Genomic DNA, 24,091 nt, shown 5'->3' with positions numbered 1-24,091 from the left:
ACTGTGCTCCCGTCACATCGTCGCACGTCGTCGTTTGATCCATTGCTAATATAAAAAATAGTGACTGGTGCAGCTTTAAATTCAGACACTTTAGCATCTAACCTGGACCGCCATCTCCGCCCATACCTTTATCAATGTGAACAACAACAAAAGAAATGTGCCTGGTGTGGTGTCATTTTATACAGCTGTAGATTTGAACAAAGATATAAATCAATTGGCGTGTGATGACAGCGAATACAGAACTAACTGTAAGGACAACGCCAGTCTTCAGTACCCAGAGGCCCTGTGTGCACTCACAAAACAAATGCAGCGTCCCCACTGACAGCCACTCTCTGTGAAGACAACTGAAGAATGATGTCTCCAATCGAGCACCAAATTGGAACCAGAGTGGGGGAGAATATTGAGGCTATTGCCTGGATAGCGACACATTGATTCAGTACAGCTCTCTCACAGTCTCCGTCCCAACGGAGAGACATAGCAACGGTGCGCTCACATTGGAAATCAATACGTGTTTGTAATCACACGCAGAATGTGAGGTTGGTTTAATATGGGAGTCTGGGTGGATAAGATGTTTCTGCTTAAGCATGTGACGTTGGCACAATACACGCTTATGCTGTAACTATTAATGACATACTCACATGGTAGCTCATTGTCATGATCTCTTCTTTAATGAGATTCATATATTTTATTAACCTTGAAGTGATTCGAAAATACTTAGATTCCATATTAGTATAGTCATAATGATGAGGATAATTAGATTCTGCCAGGCCCTACGGTTCTCCAACTAGTCTTACCTCGGTTCTCCTCAACCTCGCTCATCACACATAATATAAGCCGCAACAGCGACGTGAGCCTGTACCTATGTATATATGCGCGTGTTTGTTTGAAAAGCGTTCGTTGAACAAGCTCATATTTTTGATCAACGGTGAAATGAACGTTTCAGTTTGTTGAAACTAACCAACGGGAGAGGTGAACCGAGCGCCGTTCACAATCACGACAGTTAACGCCGCCCACGCTCTGCGGTAGCTGGCGCGATGGTGATATGTTGAAAACTGGTTCCCTGCCGATATTTCCCCATACCTAAACCTGAACCAAACCCTAACCATGGAGTAATCTGACTCCACCAGATGGATTGCTTCGCATTTGCTCGTCATATCCATCTGGGAACTTTCCGTTGGAGAACTTTTGGGAAGGGGCGAAAATCCTGGTTAGCTGATTGGATAAACCATCTGTCTATCACCACCTGTGTTGGTGATAGACGGGCCAAATCAACCAATCAGATCAACGAAGCGTATGAAAATACAACCACAAGCCAGGCTACCCCTACTTAATACATCCATGGGCTACCCCTGCTGCTGCAGGCAAAGCATAGCTCGTTAGCTCAGCAAGCAAGCAACATGTCGGTAAAGGATATTTGCCGTTTGTGTAAGGAGAATTTAAGAATAAAAAGGCACCATTTCAGGTTCCGGTCCATATTCCAAAAGAAGGATTCAAGAGAAAAAAAGCATTAGCGAGCGGCTAACAGAATTAGGGCTACCGCTGTCTGAAAATACTGGTTAGCTGATTGGATAAACCACCTGTCTATCACCACCTATGTTGGTGACAGACACTTCTCGTTGCGTCACACCTAAACCCACCTCAAAACCAACTCTGATTGGGCGGTTCTTTGGCCAACAGCTAAAAATGTTCTCTATCTCAAGATGCCAGACTGATCTGCGAGTGGAAAACTGGAGCTCGCGAGATCAGGACAGTCTCACGAGGCTAACCATGGAGAGCGTGCGATGGGAAAACGTCATTTTATTGTTTAGGAGGCAAACTATTCCACCGGGGGAACAGACTACGATACGACGGCTACTGTGAGAAAACAAGGCCGAACCGGACCCAACGTCAGCCACATCAGCAACCAATTCAAAACGACACAGAGCAGCTTAGTTACCACAAAATCCCGGAAGAAATGAACATGCACTGGTTTAGTGTAATCTGTGTGAACTTTGAGCTTGCACTTGTTAAGTGTGAACTTGCAAAACACTGGTGATATGAGGAAGAAAAGGAATACGGTTGTCATCCTTTGACTCAAACAATGACGCCTTGTTCCTCCAGAGCAGCCATGTACAGGTGTTCAGATTTGTTTTTTAAACACAGGACTGAATATTGGTAAAGATCAGTCATTTATATTCCTACGGACCAAAATGGTGTCCCTAACACTCAAAGTTGTGAACAGTATTGTGTTCTCCATGGCATTGTGCAGCAGTACACTGTGGCTTTAATAGGCTCAGCATACATTGTGTTTGTGTACGAAGCAATTTTACTCAGACGCTCAAAAGCTGGCAGTGGCGTAAAATGCAAAAAGCTTGGAAAAATGACAAATGGGGCCATTTATGTAATTGATAAAAGGTGTGAGAACAAGTAGATAGATCAGACAGACTGTCAGGAGAGCCAGGCCCTCAGAGACTGATTAGAAAATAGGCAACTACTAGAAGAGAGGAGCAAGACATCAAAAGGAATAGATTGTGTCAGTTGGCAGGGTGGGAAACGCATCCACAAAATGTACTTCTTGTCCTGTAAATTAGTACCATCAGAGGGCTCAATCTGGCTTATAAGAGCGAGTTTTCAAGTGGCTCCAAAATGAGTTTTGGCTTCTTTCCCACCCTGGGACTGAAGATGGTTTCAGAAGTGAGCAGAGCAGACAGAACAGAGAAGAAGAGAGACAGAGGTGAATGCAGCGCTACAGAATAGTTTTATTAAGCATGCTACAGACGTAATGCAGAATACATGAGAGAGACCATGAGAGGGAAAACTCAAAAAGCAGGAAACCAAGGCGCACCTCCCCTTGTTAGAAAATAATTCATCCTTTAATTGTGCCTCTTCAGAACTATACCAAATCCTTACATTTTGAGCTGTATAAAAATCAGACTTGGAAGAAAAAAAATACACATTACTATGTTATTTCTGAGCAAGAGGTCCTGTTGGGTCTTTAAAAAAAATGGGAATTAACTCACCACTTATAATTCTGGCCGTCAGTGTGTTCTAATGCTTTTAGTTCAAATGAGTTCAAGGAACACTAAAAGGCACAGAAACTTTGGTCCAACTGAGTAGCCCTCTCTAGTAAACGGTCACTTGACAATAAAATCACAGTGGACTCCTCTTCTAACTGCTTCCACAGCATGCAACACTTTCTGATGGGAGATCCTATCATAACTAAACATGCTTAGAAAACCATTGTCACTGACGATTACACCTCACTGCCAAGAAGAAAAAGCATGGAAGGCTTCAAAACACGGATAAAGAAATCACACCGTGATATGTGAATTCAAAACTGGGGAGAACAGTCTCACACTGAGCGTACTCGTGGAATAATGGAATTCAAGTGAAGCTGCCAGGCACAGGATGCTGGAAAACTCTTACATGTTGCCTCAGGAATATTCTCTTCTGTTGATAAACTAAAAGGGAAACTGTAACAATGTCTAGAGGATGACAACACAGCTTGCATTCTCACTAACCCCCAAAAATATCCAATACCAATGTGCCTCAGAAGCATAGCAGAGTAATGAGTAACCATGTCCAGCTGTAGAAATGGTTGATATTGTCAAGTAAGGCACATAAGTACTGTATCTTTCCAACTAAATAAAGAATTAAACACTGATCTACATCAAACTATCATACAGGGGGACAATCAATCATGTAATATTGTGTTTTACATAAAAATACAGAGGTACAGTTAAGAATAGCTGGGAGGATCCAGTATCTGAAACATACTCAATTCTTCTCTTTAAAAAAAGGATGCGAGTCAAAAATGTCAGTCTCTCTAGGAATGACAGGATCAACAAAACCCCAACAACAAAACTGCCCCCCACCCCCAGTGTCCAGACACAGTCTGTAAGGTTTCCGACACGCTGTGGGTCAGATCTTTAGATGGTGGACTTGGAGAAGGAGACTCTCAGGTGCTGGCTGCCTCCCATGTTGTAGTTGTGCAGGTCAATCAGGGCCTGTATGGCCTCCTCCACTGTTGACATCTGGATCAGAGCCATTTTGCGATCCCTAAAACAGATAAGACACCGCAGTAATTACCAGTGCACAAACGCTAAACCACAGCAAGAATCACTCATTGTGCTGATGGAGCCCATCCTGGCTCCTTCAGTAGGATAGGTCTACTTACTGGAAAAACTTGAATGCTTTCACAGTGCCTCCAGCGTTGGAGAAGAGCAGCCGCAGGTCATCCTCCGTCACATCTTGTCTATTGAAATAAAGGCCACAAGTCACAGTAATGAGGACTCGTTTTTTAGCATCAAGTAGCTCTAATGAAGAGTGCTAATGAGCAAGGACAATGTTTCTAATGTTTATGTGTGCGCCATGTGGGCTGAGTCCTTGGCAGCGGCCCTTTGCTACCTGACACTTGGTATTTCTTGCTATGGTCTTTTTTACATTGATTGACAGCATAATTGATAACTATTTTTTTTATTTATTTCAATTTACATAGGTGAACTAGTTCCAGCATTCTGGCTCTCTGGGACACTCCATGGACCTGAGCCATCATTTACGTTGTCTGCCGTGAAAAGGTCTATACAGTCTGGTACTCAAACAGTGCCGAGATTGAGAGTGCAGCCAAATGTGATTAAAAAAAACCTACTGTGATTCCCAGTGGAATTCAAGGGATGTTGGAGACAGAGCACTGTCCAGTATCTAACAGAACCGACCGGCCCGGTACTTACGGGACGTTGGAGAGGTGAAGGGTGGCAGATGGCGGGAAGATGTTCTGGAAATTCTTAGAGCCAGGTTTCTTGAAGCGGTGAAGTGGGGAGTTGGCGTAGTCCTTGGTCAGGCCCTGGTCGTCCAGGCCGTCACGGGGCAGCGCCACCGTCTGGTGCTTGGACAGCGTCACCCGGATGATCTTCCCGTACATCTTTTGGCCATTCAGGTGGCTCATTGCTGTGGCCGGGGCAAAAGAGAGGACGGTCAGTGGTGAAATCGCTGCAGCCTGTAATGTGGTATTCGCTGGCTCTACTAACGGCACCCAATTCAATGAAAACATGTAAATCACTACACCGTTAAAACTAGATCCATATGCATAAAAGGGTTAAAAGTGAAAGTCTTTGTATGCAGTCACACTGAGTTGACTCATCACACTACAACTAAGGGCAGCAGTGAACTGGCCATACTCACAACTCTGTTTTCCAACATACTGAAGGACAGCTCTGTCTCTTAAGGGTTCCTCCACATCGTCCATTTCAAAATGTCCAAACTCAAATTGCCAGACTTCTCTGTAGATTTTACAGACAATATTTGACGTACGAGTACACATAGCTGGATGTTATGTTGTCGGTTTGGTTTGTCAGCAGGGCTACACAAAAACTACGGGCCCGATTGTCATGAAACATGTTTTAAGAGTGCAGCATGGGCCAAGGAAGAAACAGTTACATTTTGGAGCAGACACTCACAAATTATTTTTCACTTTCCTTAACATTGCGAGACAGGCCATAGCCTTGGCGGAGGTCTGTGCTGCAGTCGGCCTTGATTTCTCTCAAGTATGCTTTGACAGACTGCAGTGCCTTTGCCCTTGCAATACGTCTTACAATTTCTGCCTTCTCCATGTTTGAGATGTCCAACGATTTTACAGACAGAATAATCATTAAGTAATGCGAAGTAACCCAAAAATGTAGGTATTATCACAAAGTGTGAACTACAGTGATACAGATCACCTCTGAGGTTGGCTTCTAAGTAAATTACGTAAGTAGATTAGATATTAATCAAAATTTGTGTCAGAGACGAAGCAAAGGTGTGTAATTTCTTGAAGGTCTTGTTTCATCCATTTAGGCAGTGTTGGTTAGTCTAATATGACGTCAAACATCTGTAATAACATTATTTAACATTTGTAGTGGCACTCAGTGAGGTTTACGCCTCCTGGGATGCCCGAGCATCCCATCACGATGATCCGTGAGGGACTGAGTTGGGGCTTGGGACGTCTGCTCACCTAGCTGGGCCTGGTTGCCATCGGACATCTGAATGAGAGCGCTGTCCTTCTTATTGTAAAGGATCTTCACCCTCTGGACATCGCCGTACACTCCTGCATTAGAGCCACAGGCGGGCACGAGGAGAAGCGTTGAGGTGGAGAGAAAGCAGACAGTTAGAAAAACACTGAAAGTTAGCATCGGAGACAAGGACATTTAAAGACAAGAAAACACAGAAGAGAGACTAGCAGAGGACACACAAGAACTTCACAGTAGAGTGAGAGGTGTGTAGAGAGAACAGGTAAAGAGAAGAGACACCCTCGAAACAGATAAGTTATCAAGCTGGCTAGAAATAAAAAAAACAGCATGCAAAAAAATAATCACCTAACCGTGCATTAACAGATTACGAAGTAGCAGATTTTAGGGCAAAGGTAATGAACATTAACCCAAACCAATAAACAGGGGGCCAAAATGTATTACAAATTACCAAGCAAGCTACTGTGCGCATATAAATATACATAAGCTTGTAATAATAATAATAATAATAATAATACTAATAATGACAAATGTCTCAAATAAAGAATGAAGTAGAACAAAAAGAGAAGGTAGAGAGAGAGAGGTAGAGAGAGAGGTAGAGAGAGAGAGAGAGAGAGAGAGAGAGAGAGAGAGAGAGACAAATAGACATGAACAACAAGCAAGGTAACAGGGTACAATGTATGGAGGGACAGAAAGGGAACGGAGAAGCGGGAACAGGTAGCGGGGTAGAGAGAGTAGAGAGGGAATGAGGGGGGAAGGTAGGAAATGGACAGATCGATCCAGAACGGAGGTAGGTAGGAGGAATGGTGGTTTTTGTTTTCCCCCCGGAGAGTGATGGAGGTGGTGGGTCATGAAGGAGGGGAACAGGCGGAGAGAGAGGAGTCATGGAGGGGGGGGGGGTTAATGTGGGAGGAGGTGGAGCAATAGGAAGGGGTGATTAAAAGTCCCCCACCAGCACATGGAGGGGGAGGGGAGGGGGCAGAATGAATGGAGGGGAGAGGGGATTGGGGGTAGAGAGGGAGGGATGGGGGGAATAGGGAAGCAAATGCAAATTGGGGGAGAGGGAATAAAAAAAAAAAAAAGGAGGGGGGAGGGACAAAAAATAAAATATAGGTCAGTACACTGGAATAATGCAGGTAGTTTGGTCAGAGATAATGGCTTGGATCAATGTTTTCTTTAGTCAAAATACAGCAAATAGCTTCACCCTGGACAAGCATGAGGTAAAGTTACAATCATGTCAAAATCATAATAAAATCAGCAATATAAAGTCATAACCATGGGATAAAAAAACAACATGCAGCAGGTCGGAAATCTGAAGATGTACAATCTTTCAGCGAGGGAGAGAAGGGTACTACAAGGGTGTGAGAAGCTGAGGGGGGGCCGGGGGATAGTTAAGAGACCATGCAGTTCAATATTAGTTTGGCAGTATAATTTGGCATGCAAGAGTTGATGTGAAGGCCACCTGAGTAAAACATGGCGTTCACACAAGTCTGAGAGGCTAAAAGAAGGATTAAGCACAGTATCTTAACATCAGGTGTTTGAGTGGTTGAGATACTGTCAGAAGCTCATTCACAGCCAGAGAAAACAGACTGATGAGGAAAGAGACAGAGACATTAGGTGAGACAAATTAGATGTCGCTTAGGTCACAGTTAAAAAAGGCAAAACGCAGAGGAAGAGGGAGAAAAGTCAGTGAGCGAGCGTTTCAGAGAGGCAGGTATTTGTTCCCAGGACTGAGACACAGCTTAGGAGACCACAGAATGATTTCATATGAGCTTTCATATGAGCTGAGGAGAGGTGAGCAGAGCTTAGAGAGAAAAACAGAGAGAGACAGTTAGCGGAGTTAGATACAGTTTGACAAGAGAAGGGAGGGCAGAACATCAGAGGAGGAAAGAGGGAGGGTTCTGGTGCGGTGACAGAAACAGCAAATCCCCCTCTCTCTTATAGGGACATGGGCTGACCAAAAGTTTAAAAAAAAAATATCAGCAAGGCTCTGGGTGTGTAAAGGACACTAAAAAAGCAAAGAAAAGGTTAGACATTTTTTTTTTTTATACTTCATATCAAAACTAACTGGAATAATAACAAGTGGTCCAGTGCATTTATTCTGAAGAGGTTTGGACTCTCAGGGCCAGATGTAGGTACATTTGCGAATGGAGCGTTACCAGCGCCATGGCTAACCTGCAAAAAGCGCACACTGCGATACTTCAGCGTACGTCTTATTTACCAACCCTGCAGTTCATCGGCTAATCAGCGCCTTTCTCCGCCCACTATACCGTAAATTGCGCTTAACTTTCTGTCATGGATCAGCCACCAAGTCAGTCAAAACAGCAAAAACAAAGATTTAGCGATAACAAAGTTGATCTGCTTGTTCGTGAGGTAACAGCTTGATGCGTGTTACTTCGGCATTAGTGGTGGGGAAATGTATGCATTGACTAGTGCGCTGTAGCAAAGTGTTAAGTACTGGTGCAATGATACAGCTGAGTGCAGACAGTGCGATATCCCCACTGCTGATGCTATGACTGTTTGAAATGATCCTGATGCCAATATTTGTAGCGTAGCGAGGACTTTAACAACTGCTGGAATGGAATTTGAACGAAGAGTCGGAGATTCAATGTCATCTTTGAATTCTTCCAGTAACTGTAATATTACATGGCTGCTTAAGCACTTTGCGCTTGCCCTCCCATCTCTTTACAGGAAACTCCCCCTTTCCCCTCTCGTGAATGCATACGCATGACATGGAAAAGCATTAGCACACCTGTCCCTCAGTGTAATGTCGAGTGTCCCCTGGGACAGTTCAGTGATCAGTGTCCATCAGAACAGACATCATCACAGCTCTGAGTGGCTAAACGTTGTGGAAATATCTAGAAAAGATATGGACTACTTTTCTGCCTAAGCTATTATTAGCCCGACTACAGAAAAGCATTCGGTGGAATAAAAAGCTCAAACAAAACCACGCTCGTATTCTCACAGAAGAGCTCTAAATCTGAGAGTATCTAATATTTGCATGCAAATAGAACTGACCAAGATCACAGCAGCTAAATACACCACATTATGTAACGTAAACATCCCAGCACGGACCTTCTTAAGGTCTCCGCTATGACAGACTCAAGACATGACAAAAGTAGAACAGGGAAACTACCGGCCCTAAACAGCAAAAACAAAACTACAGAGGGATGAAGTTGGGGTAGGGGGGGTAGATGGTCCGTCTGACAGGTGTGTGTGTGTGCAGGTGTGTTACTAACCTCCTCGTTGAGGTTGCTGACCAGCAGGACTCCGCTGGAGCCCGTCTGTCCAGCGAGGGCCACCCTCCCTGCAGCAGCAGCTGCTGCCGCCGCCGCGCTCAGAGGGTTCAGCGCTCCTGTCGGGAAGCAGACCAGGCAATCATGGAATGGAGAGCAGCACTTCCACTAAACCACAGCATAACAACACTGAGCAGGGCATGGACGCAAGCCATAAACCAGCCAAAATGACTGATAAACAGCCACCACTCAGCTTTGATTAATTCCATTTCAAAAATAAAACACAGCTTTTACAAATTATTCAACCTGACAAAAATGTCTCATGAGACTAAATTAAAGCAGCTGGTACAAACATCAACAACAGGATAAAAAGGAAGAAAAAGAAAAGTGTGATGTACCTGGGATCTTACCGAGGAGGGAGTTGGAGTCTTTGCTGAAGGCGGCGGCCACCGAGGGGTCGATGCTGGGCTGGCCGTCACCAGCAGGCAGCTCGGGCCGCGTGTAGTCGCGACTCTTATCGTTGTTGTACTTGACATTCAGGTTGACCAGCTTGGAGAAGTCGATACGCAGCGTGCAACACGAGTTGTAGATGTTCTGGCCATCCAGTGCCTGGCAGGAGAAAGAGAGTCATCATATACGTTCAACTATTAAATGTGGCATTGCAAAGCACTAACACATTAATGCTAAAGAGCTGCAGGTAAACACGCTCTTACCAGTTTGGCCTGCTGTGCATTGACAGGATCGCTGAACTGCAGAAGGGCCTGGAACTGATTATTCTTGGTGAATGTGATTATCTTCATGACTGTGCCAAACTTGGAGAAAATCTGCAAACATATCAAACAATACAAACAAATATAAAGAGAGTTAGGTCACATGCCAACTGAACCGTTCCTGTGTGGGCTGCATACCTGTTGCAGCACATCCAGCGTTACAGGGTAGAACATGTTGTCGATGATGATCCGCAGCACAGGACTGGAGGCTGCAGCCAGAGCCTCCTGTACGTCTGAGCTGGGTGAGCCGCCGGACTGGACCGCCGACACTGCCTGAAGCACCGCCTGGGTCCGCTACGGCCAAACACAAGCTGTCAGTCACTGGCTTTAACAATGGGGCTCAACAGCTAACATGGTGAAATAATAATTTAAAAGAAATCAGGACATACACACTGACACGTGTCCACATTTGCCAAACACTAAACAAGGTAGCCTCTATGGTTGAACATGATTATCTTTATACGTTTTACACCTCCAATTACTTCAGAACTTCAAAGCATTAAGACAGCCAAACAAAAAGCTCTAGTTCTCAACCAATTACTGATGGGGCACAGGAGCTGTAGCTGGGATGATGAAACAACGGTTGTAGTGTTTGGTCTGTTAGTCTGGCTCTACCAACCTGATTGCCAGCATCAGTTTTGAGTTCTTTGTGATTGGAGTACTGAATAAAGACAGGGACATTGCGGATGTGCGGAGTTACAGTGGTGTAGTAGTTAACCATTGTGATGGCCGTCTCCTCCGTCCCCATCTCCAAGAACGCCTGGAAGAAGAGAAAAAGGAGAACTAGAAGTAATTATCTGCTACTTAGTTTCCACAAAATTTAGGCAAACCTTCCACCCATTTTCACTGAACTATGCAAAAGTTAGTTTAGATATCCTGCAAGTAACAGACAAATAAATGAACAGACCGGACTAAAGAACCTCTGTCCTCTAGACCAAAACAGATGAAGTTGTGTGAACATCGAGGGGTGTCGATCGATCGAGAATAGGCGACACACTGAGATCCGTACTGCGAGGAGAACAATGCAGCTGTACTTCAGAGAAATCTCGGACCCAAATGCCAAATATCTCCTACGGCCCTCGTCAGCAGACACACAATAGGCTTTTGGTCCGCTTTGTACGGAGCTGTGGGCACGTCTCTGATGCGGTTCAAGATGGCAAGACCCAATGAGTCCAAAGTCCTCATGTGATACTAGGGCTGTCCCAAATTTCCCTATTTTCCCATTGCTCAATTATTAACAATTTACACAAAACAAATTTCAACAAGGTTCAAATCTCTATTTATTAAAATTATTTAAAACTGCACTGTTCAAGTAAAATTAATTTTTAGTGCAACCTGAAGTAGGGCTGGGCGATATGGACCAAAAGTCATATCCCGATATATTTTGGCTGAATATCGATATACGATATATATCCCGATATTTTTTTCCGCGAATTGAGAGCAAATGTTCAGTCAAAGCCCAAATCAAATATGACATGTCACAAGTAGTTTCATAGAAACAGTTGCAAAATCAAATAAATAATAAACCGGTTTCTTCACCTGGTTCATGATTAAATGCTCAGCTGTTCAAATAACAATAAAATGTAAACCTAAATACTGTATAACAGGAGTAACTTTTTGAAATCAAAGCTCCATAGGCTATTTGTGATTCGTTCCAAAGGTCAATTAAGCTTTTGATATTAATATAATCTACTTTGTTCAAAATGTAATGCCTCATGCCTGTAAGCCTAGGTTATAGTCCCATTCTTCCACTTGATACTGCTTCCACTTAAGTAAACTAAAAGATGAACTATCGACTACAAAACAAAGAAACTAATTAATGTGTTAATACAAAGAATATTTATTATGATCGGTTCACAGATCTGAGTCCAAACGGAAACTTCACCCTTCTGAACTAAGAGTTTCTGCTTCAAGGTGAAGTTTAAACAGACTGAAATGTCCAGGCTCATTCCTCCACTATTTATTTCTGTATGTATTTAAGCGTTACATGTAATTTTAACGGGCACTGAGCTCCAGATCCTGCAGCGGCAGACGGTCGCTGCCCCGCTGTAGCTTCTTTCAGTCCGCCTGCCGCCGGCAAACTTAGTGGAACTTTCCGCCGATATCGACATACAGTTCGTCCTGGACTACGTGTAAGATCCTACCGATCACCACTCTGTCTTTGGCTGGTCCGATCTGGATCAGCGGGGACCGGCGCAGCAGCGGGAGCTGTGTTTTTGCCCGGGGAAGAGACGCTGCGGCCGGCCACGGGCTCTCCGCCTCCCGCTACGCCGGAGCTCAGATTGCTGGTCGGCGGCATATATAATCATAAAACACATTGTCACCTGTTAAATGTTATCCATTGCGGTTTGTTCTTTTCATTTCCTCTATCGAACATAATTAAGCAGTACAAAAGTCCGGCATCTTTAGCGTTGATCTGAATGCTTCGGCCCCCTGTTCCAAGATGGCGGCGGGTTTTGACGTATGTTTAGAACCTCACGGCGACATATCTATGGGAGCAAGGATCACATTTGAACTATATCGATATATGCGATATGGTCTAATTCCATATCTCATTTAAAAATATATCGATATATTTGTTTATATCGATATATCGCCCAGCCCTAACCTGAAGCCAGATGTAGGCTATCAATCAAACAATAAAATAAAGTCACTTTCAGGAGGAATACAAAAATAAAAACTTCAAGTAAACGGAGCAAGTGCAAAAAGAGTAGTGTATGAGAGATTAACCTGTATTTGCTTTTTTTAACAGTAGGTAAAATAATGAATAAGCTCTTGGTTTACTTCCCAAGCTCTTCTCTCTTTAATTTAACTTTAATTATTTGTATCTAAAGGCTGGTTAAGCACTGTAGGGAGGAGAAGTTGGACAGTTTTTTTGTCTCGTTTCTATAGCACATTTCAGCAACAAGGCAATTCAACATTGTTATCGCAATATCACGTTGCCCAATATTATATCTAGGGGTGCAAGATACAGTATATCGACTCAATATCCTTATCGCAATATATCGAAAGTGTCACAATAAGTATGCAATATGTAGTTTATGTTGTGGAGCGCTGCGTCCCGTCTGTTGGCTGTGTGGCTTAGTAGTGTTTGATTTAGAGTCCGCTTGAAACGCTGTAATGATCCTGTTTCATTGGCCAGTTACCGTGCCACTTGTACATGTTAGTGCACGTCAGCACACGGGTCCACTACGTGACTATGGAGCGTACCACGTGTGTGTATATTTCGACAGAGTGACAGTGTAAGTCAAGAAATAGACAACACACTGAACCAATCAGAGAAGCGAAAGAAAAGTTGTGTCCTGTTCTCTTTATTTATATATATTATACTGTCCAATCAGTAGAACATGTCCTGTTCTCTTTATTTATATATTTTATACTGTCCAATCAGTAGAACATGTCCTGTTGTCTTTATTTATATGTTATACTGTCCAACCAGTACAACATGTCCTGTTCTCTTTATTTATATATTTTATACTGTCCAATCAGTAGAACATGTCCTGTTGTCTTTATTTATATATGTTATACTGTCCAATCAGTACAACATGTCCTGTTCTCTTTATTTATATATTTTATACTGTCCAATCAGTAGAACATGTCCTGTTCTCTTTATTTATATGTTATACTGTCCAACCAGTAGAACATGTCCTGTTCTCTTTATTTATATATTTTATACTGTCCAACCAGTAGGACATGTCCTGTTCTGTAGACATGGTCCTTATTTATTTCTTCATGTTGGACCAGTCCAATATGACTGTCAGTTGAAATAAACCTGTTGTATTTGTTATGAATCTATTTTGATGCGTTTCCCGTGACATTTGTAATTTCACATAGGTTTAGAAATATCGAACATAAAGGCGCTGACACACCAACTCGATAATCGGCCGTCGGACAGTCTGGCAAGGTCGATGACTCGAGTCTGTTCGGTGTGTTCCGTGCCGTCATCAGTCGGAGGAGCTGTCGGCCTTCATTTGGGCCGATTTGACTTGTTGAATCAGAAGGCGGGCAGTCGGACTCAATGACCAATCTGATTGGTGGAGTGCTAACCCGGAAATGACGAGCGGGATGAGCCTGACTAACGCCTCTCAAAATCTGACGAAAATCTTTTAAACTGACCTTTGTTGATCTGAAATGAAGACAGATTCAGCAACTGCATGGCCTATTTCTCGGTTAAAATGTTTTCAGAAATACATTTCGGTGAACTATCTTCATTAAATATGAGATTGTATTCCGAACGAAGCCGCCATTATGCCCGGTTGTAAAATCCGGGAGCAGGCAGACCGATATGACGCCTTCGTTCATTTTTGGGGCGTCAATACAGATTAGCGCCACCTGCTGTTATGGAGACATATTACATCTCACGCACGCGCAGAACGTACGCTGAAGTCTGCGTCGCTTCGGTGTGTCCCGAGGCACTTTTTTTACCAACTTGGGGAGGCAGTCTGTCCGACTGCCTTTTCTGCCGTCGGGTTGGTGTGTCAGAGCCTTTAAAGAGCAATTAAAAATGGTCATGCAAAATAAAAGAGACTAAAAAAATAATAAGATACAAATACAAGAATAAAAGTTACAGTGCAGTGTAAGAAATTAATAATTATTTGATTATTATTTTATTTTATTATTTTAGGTTGTAGGGATGGGTTTGGGAGGAGAGAGGGAGGTGTGCTATTTCTTTGTTTATTTTATTTTAAGTGTAAAATGTTCTAAATAAATAAAAAAAATGTTCTAAGTAAACAGGATGAATGGGAATTATTTTTACAACTGACTTGTTTTTTTATTACGAGAGAAAGTACTGCTTGGTAGCGGAACCGGATTTCAGGTACCGGTACCGATAAAAATGTGAACGGTATCCAATCCTAACACTTATGTGGTTCTTACAAATACACCATGTCCACGGCTTCCTCCACTCACCTGGTTCTTCCCCTTCAGTGTGAGGATATTGGTAACTTTGCCAAAAGGCAAGCCGAGGGCGATGACTTCGGTCTCCGAGGCCTCGTTGGGCAGCTTCCTGATGTGGAGCACACGAGATGGTGGGGCCTCCTCCACCCTAAGCTTTTTACTGTCACTGCCATTGGAAGCCCCGTCTGAAAGTGTAGCATAAACATCCATTACCTGTGCCAATCGATGCAATGGTATTCTGCATTTTTGTCACTGTCAACACATCTCAGGAAAAGGTAAGAAGCAACAATGTGTCAGTCCGTCCCTTAAGCCCATTGGTTCCTACCGAAGAGATCATTCTTTGAAACCGTGTCATGATTATAAACTACTAAAATCTCAGTCATTTCCTAAAACAGCTGGCCACTGTCATTTTTAGAATGTATTTTAAAACAGGACGAAACAGTAAATTTGTTGGGGACTATTTATATTTTCAGGCTGGGATACACACAGTACTTATGATTTTGAGAAGGTACACAGTAGCCTGTGCCGGTCACACTACCTACTAAGATGAATAATAATTTAGTAATTCTGTTTTGTAGCACAACAACCGACCTAGTCACATTAAATGTAGAAGCTGGGATCCTGAAATTAAAGAACTGTCAATGCACATCAGGTGCCTAAATAAAGGCAGTCTGAGAATCATCTCAGGGCACATTGGGGCGGGGTGACATTAGCTTGGAAGGGGGGCGTTGTGTAGCAATGGTAGACTGGGACTTTGATTAAAGACACTAGATGTTGTTTAGTAGGTGAACTTTGTCCGTCTTTTCTTTGTAGTGCCATAACCAACTCTTGCAGTCGTCCTTAGTTCTGCTGCCGATAGCAGGGGGAGGCATTACAATGCAGAGGTATCCTTCAGTCACATGTTGTGGTGTGTGGGTGCCCTCCTACAGAGGAGCGTGATGTTATTCACACACCAAACAGCTCCCATGGGGTTCACTTTTCAAACACCATTTAACTCCTTTTAATGCCGTCGGTCACTACCGATCAAATGGTTGCCTGCGTACCCCCGTCCAAGGGTGGTCGGAACAAACTCACCACTGATACTGCTCATGCCCGAGTTGGGACTGTTGTACATACTCAGCTCGTCTGATCCTCTCTGCAGAAAGAAAGACATAGACCAACAGTCAGGAACAGTTGTGAAATAATGGGGAAACTAGGAAACTATTTCCATTTTCCAGACAGGCCCTCAAAGGCAACAATAAGGCAGAAGTCTCTGAAGACAGTTTAAAGGAACAAAAGGGGTAGGTGGAAAGGGACATAAAACAGAAGGAGAGTGGTCTGCTCCTCCTCTTCTGGTGTGGGTTTAATCTTGCTGAATTTAAGATGTCAAGACGTGTCATTTCATCCTGAGCTCTGCTCGGTCCCAGAAGGCTTGCTGGGGCTGACGGGCGCCCTGTGCTCTTAAACCTGACTGATGGGATGAAGCAGAACCTGGCTGGGGACCCATTACACATAACGCTATAATAGCTTCACACAGCCCTCGTGGTTTCTGTCCGACTACATTTGAACCAATTGTTCTTTTGTCACTAACATTCTTTATGGTAACGATAAACTAGATGTTGCAGGCTCTGCTACGGCGACAGGACACAAATAAATTGGAAGGGTAATAAAGTTGTCTGACTTGGGCCAGAATGTGAGCACACAGTGCACGAGCTACAAGAATCCAAGAGAAGATTTCTGTCCCAACAGCTGGCACCCCTCTGTTCTGTCCTCGACACTGAAATATTGATGAAATAAACAGGATGACAAAGACCCACCATATCAGAGGAATCAGAGTTTTATGACTGTTCCGTTTCCCTTCCAGAGAGGACTTTAACTTTGTTTTGTGCAGACGGAAACGCAGCAGGCACTCAACAAATCAGGTTAGGCAACCACAACAATACGCTTATCCGAGGAAACGGCTGCGTTTTGGTGATCAGCTGGGACACAAGCCTGAGCCGTTTCATTAAAGCCATTCTAATGCTATCAAAGTTCAAAACTAATATTTTAAAGAAATCTGCTGGTTCTGGCATTAACAGCAGGCTACATACCAGCTTTATGGCATGTCTCTTTACATTTATTGTAATGTGTGTTTGGTGAAAGATACAAAACTAAAATGAGGTAAGGGGACCCGGAAGTAAATGCGACCTTATGGAGCATTTTGAGATTAGAAGACAACGACAAAACATCTTGTTTTGATAACTACATTTTACTGCATTTCGATTCTTTTAATCACAATGTCTAACAGGTAAGATGGACCACAGGATTAACTGGCACTTCAGTAAAGGTCTAGTTATATCAGGGTATATACAGAAATCCTGGAAGTAAATTCAATACCTTCTCAATATTTTTTTTAAAACCAACACGCCACTGAGTTGCAGGTTTATACGTATAATACGTTTATACCGTAGTCGATGCTGTAGCCGTAACGTTGGTTTGGACGGTGGCACTGGTGTAGGCCTAACGGTAGCAACAGCACAGAAAGTGATTAATGAGATTGATATGGGCCGTTTTACAGTAGCCGTAGCCGAGCTGGCGCACGCCAATGTGACGTCAAAATGACGTAGATCTCACTGGCAAGCGCCAATGTGACATAGATCTCGCTGGCACGCGCCAGGATTTTGGGTGCGCGAGCAGAGGGCGTGCACCACTCTATTTTTTCAGCAGCACATGACAAAGCAGAAACAGGAAGCATGGATGAGTTCGCGGACAACCGGAAGCCAGGACTCTCAGAGTGACTGCAAGTCTCTCTTGTAAACTTACTGGGTTAAGAGGAGTTCTTTTATGGCAAATGAAAGGCTTGAAGTAGGTAATCAAATCGAAGCATTGTTGGCAATGCTGCTGCCAGTTCTGCCGTTGTTTACCTTTTTCTTCTTCTTCTAGTCCGGGTCCTCTAGCCATTTATCGGAAAATTTGCATTTGCCCATTTTTGCGTAGGTAGCTTAGCTGTCAAAGCTGTTAAGGAGCTTGACGTTCAGCAGCCACCACTGATGGCCAGTAACGCGTTAGAAGTAACGCGTTACTGTAATCAGATTACTTTTTTCAAGTAGCGAGTAAAGTAAGGGATTACAATTGCAAAAACAGTAATTAGATTACTGTTACTTCCCCGTAAGCAGGCTGCGTTACTGCGTTACTTAACCGTGATTTTGTTTCGTGAGACTGTCTCGTGAGTGACAATGACGTATGAGCGCCGCGACGTCAGTGGTAAACACCGACGTGTGTAGTGTTGAACAAGAGACAACATGGGGCGCGGGAGAGAGCAGGACCATGCAGCGTTTAATGCTTGGAAGTACCGACATTACTTTGAGTTTGACTCGGTTAAAGGTGACAAAAAGTAACCGCCGAAGTACCACCAACTCTGCGTGGGGAAGAAAACTGTTATCTACAGCGAAAAATTCCACTTCAAATCAGAGCAAGCACCTAGCAAGCTGGCACAGGAATGTGAAACTCACTGGAAAAAAAACCTGAACCCCCAACTGACATGACTGCTGCGGCTACATCCAGCTCTACCGGGCGAACCTCCGTGGGCCCCTCTCCTGCTAAACAGGTGAAAATAGACTTAAAAGCGACAGGACTTAGTGCCGCTGAACTGAAGAAGCTCGTCGCTGGCTATATTGTCGAGGACATGCTGCCAATTTCCACTGTTGACTCTGAATCGTTCCGACGCATGTTTTTGAAAAGTAACTTAGTAAAGTAACTAATTACTTTTGAAAATAAGTAATCAGTAAAGTAACTGGATTACTTTCTTGGAGAAGTAATCAGTAATCAGTAACTAATTACTATTTCCAAGTAACTTGACAAACACTGGCAGCCACTAGTCATCCAGTTCAGCGCGCAAAATGTTTCATCCACAGTTTTGCCTACCGGATACGGCAAAAGTTGAATCTATCAACTAGCTCCGCTACCTTCTTCGTTGCTCTGCCTGGTTGTAGCGCTATCCTATTGCATGCAGAAGGAATTTGAAAGACAGCGGTTTATCCCGCCCCTCGGATTGAGCCCTGCCAATGGTGAGTTCCCAGAACCAACATCTTGATGTGGGTCTGGCTTGTCAGGCTAAGATAGGCTATCCCCCGATGCGGGATAGGATATAATATGACACAAACTTTACAAGATCAACTTAAATAGAGATAATAAAAAAAATGGACAACTCATAGTTTGCAAAAAAATAATTCTAAAAATGAATACCTCGTAAAATGGCGATTAATACCTTTCAATGGCCTTCATTTTTACTAATTTAATTTACTACCTTCTAATACTTTTTAAAACCCAGCGGACACCCTGTATATACAGTCTATGCTAAAAGTAAAAAGTGTAAGCATCAAAATCAAGCTCATCATGCAGATTGGCCCATTTCAGAACAATAAATATATGTATTAGGATTATAATTATTGATGCATTAATGTGTTGCTTTTAAGTTGGAGCTGGTAAAAGGTGGTGCTCATTTTAATGACTTTACATATATATTTTATATATCACTTTACATACTGCTGGGTAGCTCGTGAATTTTGGGCACCAATAAAGCCTTATTGATATAAGTATATAATTCATTATTTAATTTTTAATGTGAAAGTCACTAAAGCTGTCATATGAATGTAGTCAGGTCAGTGCTTTTCCACAACTGGTAACTGAGTTGAGAAGCGCCATGAAGTGAGCTAATGCTAGCTGGTTCAACTAACATTACATATCCGGACTGTGGCGTTCAACGTTGTTCTGTTGTGATCCAACTCTCTAGTCTGGCTATCAGCTGACCAAGCTCAATCTTTTAAGATGTGGAGTCTGCTCTGTATGTTCTACTGCACAAGAGGCGTGATCAACAGGCATAGTTCAAATGACTCTGTACACAACTTGATAGTCCTTCAACCAATCAGACCAACGATCCGGGTGACACAGCAGCGTCTTGGTGGCCGAATGTAAACAAGAAGCTGCTTGGTCGCTTCTCTATCGTCATCGTGTTAAACCCGCCAATAGCGCGCCAGGTGGATAAGCCAGTTTATGATTGGTCCCTGCAAAATTGTAACGGAAGTAGGATAGATAAACGTACAGGTTTCCAGCCTGAGCTGCAGGGCGAAATCAAATCGCCGGCAGATCGGGCTGGGTTTAACCAGTCTACCAACTCTTGCATGCCATCAATCATTCTCGCATTAATCACTTCAGCCTGAGCACATAAAGGGCTGCACTGCAGCCTCCCAACAAGACTAACAACACACAGCAGTTATATATATAGGTCTACATAATTTTGGTCTATGGCCATTTCCCCATGGAAATCGACAATGAACTAAGAGGCTCCACACTGACTCGCATTTGTGAATTGGTCTGGCAATGTCAGACTAGAGGTATGTAGGAACAAAATTCTGTTTCCCAACATCCATCTCTCTAATATCGGGCTGTTTGTTTTTTGTTGTGTATGCCGGTGTGTAATTGTAACAACAGAGGGAAAAAATGTAATTTCTCCTTGCGGGATTAATTAAGTATGTCTTCTTCTTGTTCAACAGCAGCGTACAAGTTATAAGAATGTGCATGTTCCTTATTAATGCAGCAGAAAAAACACACATACAGTGTCCAAGGCAAGCTCACAGGATGTGTGTAGTGAACACTAAGCAAATATTAAAGCAGAAAACCCACCTTCACTCCAACTGCAACATCGCTGATGCTGAAAGAGAGAAAAACAAGACACTGTCAGATACACAACTTGTTACAGGTCTATAACCAAGGCTAAATTGCTGGCTGACAATTGTATGTTCTAGTGTTGTAAGTACTGGAGACCGGTCTTGGTCTCAAGACCTTTTTCAAGGTCTGGGTCTCGTCTCGGAATCAAGCACATTTTTACTCTGTCATGTCCCGGTCTCGGATGAAGAGGACTGGGAATTTTATTTCAAGACCACAACTGCAGGTATATCACTAATTTGCCTGTGTATCATCTGATTTATTTGTTAACATCATTACTGTGACTGGATGTAAATCTCCCTGCTTCAAATGCAACCAATAACTTGACTCATTTCTAGTCTGCAACGTGTTACTGGTAACCCCCGTTCCCCGCCCCCCTTAACACACAAACCCAAAGTGAATGTAGGTGGTCGGAGAAGAAGCTCTGGCTGTCTAGGAGATGTCAGCCAAATCCTCGGTAATAACATTTTATTCATTATATTTTTTTAAAGAGTTCATTTGCAAAACAACATCTAAAAGAAAACGCATAGCAGTGTGTAAATTCTGCAATGTAACACTAACCGACATATCTGGGACTATTAGCTAGTTATTACACTGTATGTTTCAGTTATTTGGTCTTGTCTCCGTCTCCAACCCTCGGTCTCGATACACTATGTTCTTGGTAATGACTTGGTCTCGGTTTAGGTGGTCTTGACTACGGGAGCGTGCCTATGTTCCCACATTTCAAAGATTTATTTTTTCCACTGAAAATTAGGCCCTATGTTCCCACATTTCTAAGATTTCTTTCAAAATTAGGCTGTGTTCCCACAGTTCTAGGATTTATTTTCCAAAATTAGGCCCTATGTTCCCACATTTCCTTTTTCATAAATCTGTATCTGATTGTATTCCCCTAACCAATGTTGTGGGAAGATAGGGCTTAAATTGAAGGTAAATGTAGGCACACAAGACGTAATTTTGAAAATGTCCTAGAACATGAAACATGTAGTGTGGCATCTTGTTAAAAGATCTTTGTTACAGTAAGACATAGAAATGTTATAAACTAACACCAGTTACTTCAGTCCACCTACAAGCCCAACAACACGGTTACTCCCACTGCGACCAAAGCTGTTCAGTTATTTGTTGTTTGCAGATTGAAAACCTACTGATACATTCCCAGGCCTTCATTCTGAAGAGAGACTGCCTCCTGATACCAGTGCCTCTTAGTTCACACTTCCCCCTCCCAACATGTAGGTTAAAACCGCATTATGTTTGTGTATGTACATATATGTCTGTATAACGACATCAACACGATCTGGCCCCATGCTGTCCTAACTACCAGTTTCCCAAGGGGCTCGTTAACGATTCATCACATCTTCCAGTGTTGAGGTCACGCTCCATGCGCGGTGGTCCACCCCCGGACTATGACTGACACACCCGACTACACTTCATGTAACCTCGGATGGAACATACACTTTATAGAACGTCCAACGTTAACACTGCTGCAGTCACATGTATCAACGTTGTTTATCATTTAGCTCATTGCAGCTTTGCTACATCATACAAGTGTCTGATGTATAAAAAAAAGCAGCACGCAGTGACAAGGAGATCCTGTAGAGTCAGCTAAGACAGTTAGCTTCAACACAAAGGACCGACGTTACTGTAACGTTACATTAGTTAGCATGGCGGTGGCTAAACTCCACTAGCTGCGGCAGAACGCTAACATTACTGTGGAGGAAACATTATTAACACGTCTACCTGAGCATGTTTATCAAAGAGGTAGCAAAGCAGCCGATGTAATAAAGCTAAGTTATTAAGGCATGCTAACACGAGACACTTCCTTAATGGCAGAGAGCGCGTGGCTATGGAAACCCGTTAACAGCAGCAGCACGCGACTCCTCCTCGGCTTCTCCTAAATATGACGCATTATTTTACACACTCATGTATAAGTCAAAACTACATGTAGTGATGAAACATTACCCGTCCATGTCTGCAGGTATTTCTCGTCCTTTTCGTCCTGTTGTCTTTCCAGCTTCCACCGACACTGCGCACGCACACATACACACGAGAGTAAAATGGAGGCAAATAGCAAGACGATGCAATGGCGGAAATGGGCGGAAAGTCTCGAAGCTGTTGAGCGCGTTGCCTTCAGCTACAACAGGACCCAAAACACATGTGTAGATACTATTCAGTCTATGTAACCTGGGGCAGCTGATGATGACGATTCAGTAACACTTTTATTCTGACAGGGAGAGAAAATAAAACTGCTGTCAGAAATAGGCCTACAATAAATTGTCAGAAATAAAAGGATGAATTTTGACAATTAGATTTTTTTTTGTCCCACAGAAAAACAAGGGGAGAGAAACTGAACAACCTAAACAATATGCCACTGTCAGTTGACACGTATAGGCCTACTGTTGGCCTGAAAATAAAGAATAAATAGAATAACACATTCTTTGAACGATTTTTTTTTCATTTTATGGAATTGTTACTTTTATGGTAAGATCATGTGGCATGTAATTCTCAGATAAGCTATAACTGGGGTGGAGCCAGATGTTGTAAACATTGGGGGTTCAGCCCATACCTGGTGGGGGCGGGGATTCGAGGGGCATGCTCCCTCAGGAAGATTCTTTTCCCATTTGCAGCAGTTATGCACTATTTTTCAAGCCATTTTCACAATGATGTACATCATTTGTGAAAAAACATGATAGGTGCCAAGGAAAATAATACATTTTTGCTATTTTATGTATGTCAGTCCAGTGCACTCTCTCTTCTAGCTCTGTGTTTGGTCTCCACCAGCTCCTCTCTTTAGCTGCTGAATGCTCCGCTGTGTTCCCCAGCTTGTATGTGACTGTAGCTACGGTATGTTTCCATCCACTTTTCAATGGAATTATCTGAAATTTGCTAAAAACATTCATGTGAATTAAGCCGGTGAAAGTGTGTTTCCATCCAACGACTTTAAAGCGAATAAAAACCTGTGCATAATGAATGTCACATGCTGTTTTGCGGTCAAATTGGTATATTGAAAGATTTGAGACATTTTAAGGTGTTTCCATGCATTTTCGCATCGAATCGCACAACATTCAAGCTAACATTTGCGAACAAAGTTTGCTAGCCAAAATGGATTGTGCTGTCTACCTACAAATGATTCATATTGCTCAAGTTGTAATAGTGCTTATGTGCCAGCTGATAGCGACATATCAAGCTATAATAAAAACAGCGACGCTATCAAAACATCGCTATGATGATGCAGATGTACGTAAATGCACATGCAGCCGGTGGCCTGTGGTTTGGGAACGACAGCGCTCACAATTACATTGAAAAAGTCTCTGTTCTCCTTGTATGTCCGCTTATATCTGTTTTCGTTCACACCCACCATGTCTGCAAAGAAAGCGGAAATACTTCTTCATTTTATGGCAGGTTGCAACCATAAAATGACTTAAAACGTTATCGCAATTCATGATTTATTAATCAGCGTTTATCACATAAGCCGTTTACCGATTAAGAGAAAATCCGATGAGATCGAACGTACAAACTTTGTGTCAATAAT

The 24,091-nt window shown here is 42.9% G+C and overlaps 1 protein-coding gene across 1 annotated transcript; it reads right to left on the bottom strand.

The window, feature by feature from the left end:
• Window positions 1-2,714: 2,714 nt before the first annotated feature.
• Window positions 2,715-22,679, bottom strand: LOC120552695 (polypyrimidine tract-binding protein 2-like). Its single transcript, XM_039790919.1, has 14 exons — window positions 22,522-22,679; window positions 20,524-20,551; window positions 15,958-16,018; window positions 14,896-15,068; window positions 10,607-10,747; window positions 10,126-10,281; window positions 9,931-10,041; window positions 9,616-9,826; window positions 9,015-9,336; window positions 7,537-7,570; window positions 5,969-6,161; window positions 4,710-4,926; window positions 4,157-4,234; window positions 2,715-4,038 (listed from the first exon to the last, which is right to left on the bottom strand). The coding sequence occupies exons 1-14, from the start codon at window positions 22,599-22,601 to the stop codon at window positions 3,909-3,911; spliced, it is 1,935 nt and encodes a 644-aa protein (XP_039646853.1). The 5' UTR covers window positions 22,602-22,679; the 3' UTR covers window positions 2,715-3,908.
• Window positions 22,680-24,091: the final 1,412 nt, after the last annotated feature.

This window comes from Perca fluviatilis, chromosome 22 (assembly GCF_010015445.1).
Source record: "Perca fluviatilis chromosome 22, GENO_Pfluv_1.0, whole genome shotgun sequence".
NCBI classification, from domain to species: Eukaryota; Metazoa; Chordata; class Actinopteri; order Perciformes; family Percidae; genus Perca; species Perca fluviatilis.
The sequence above is the reverse complement of the archived record's forward strand: the minus strand, read 5'-3'. Positions and strand labels throughout refer to the sequence as shown.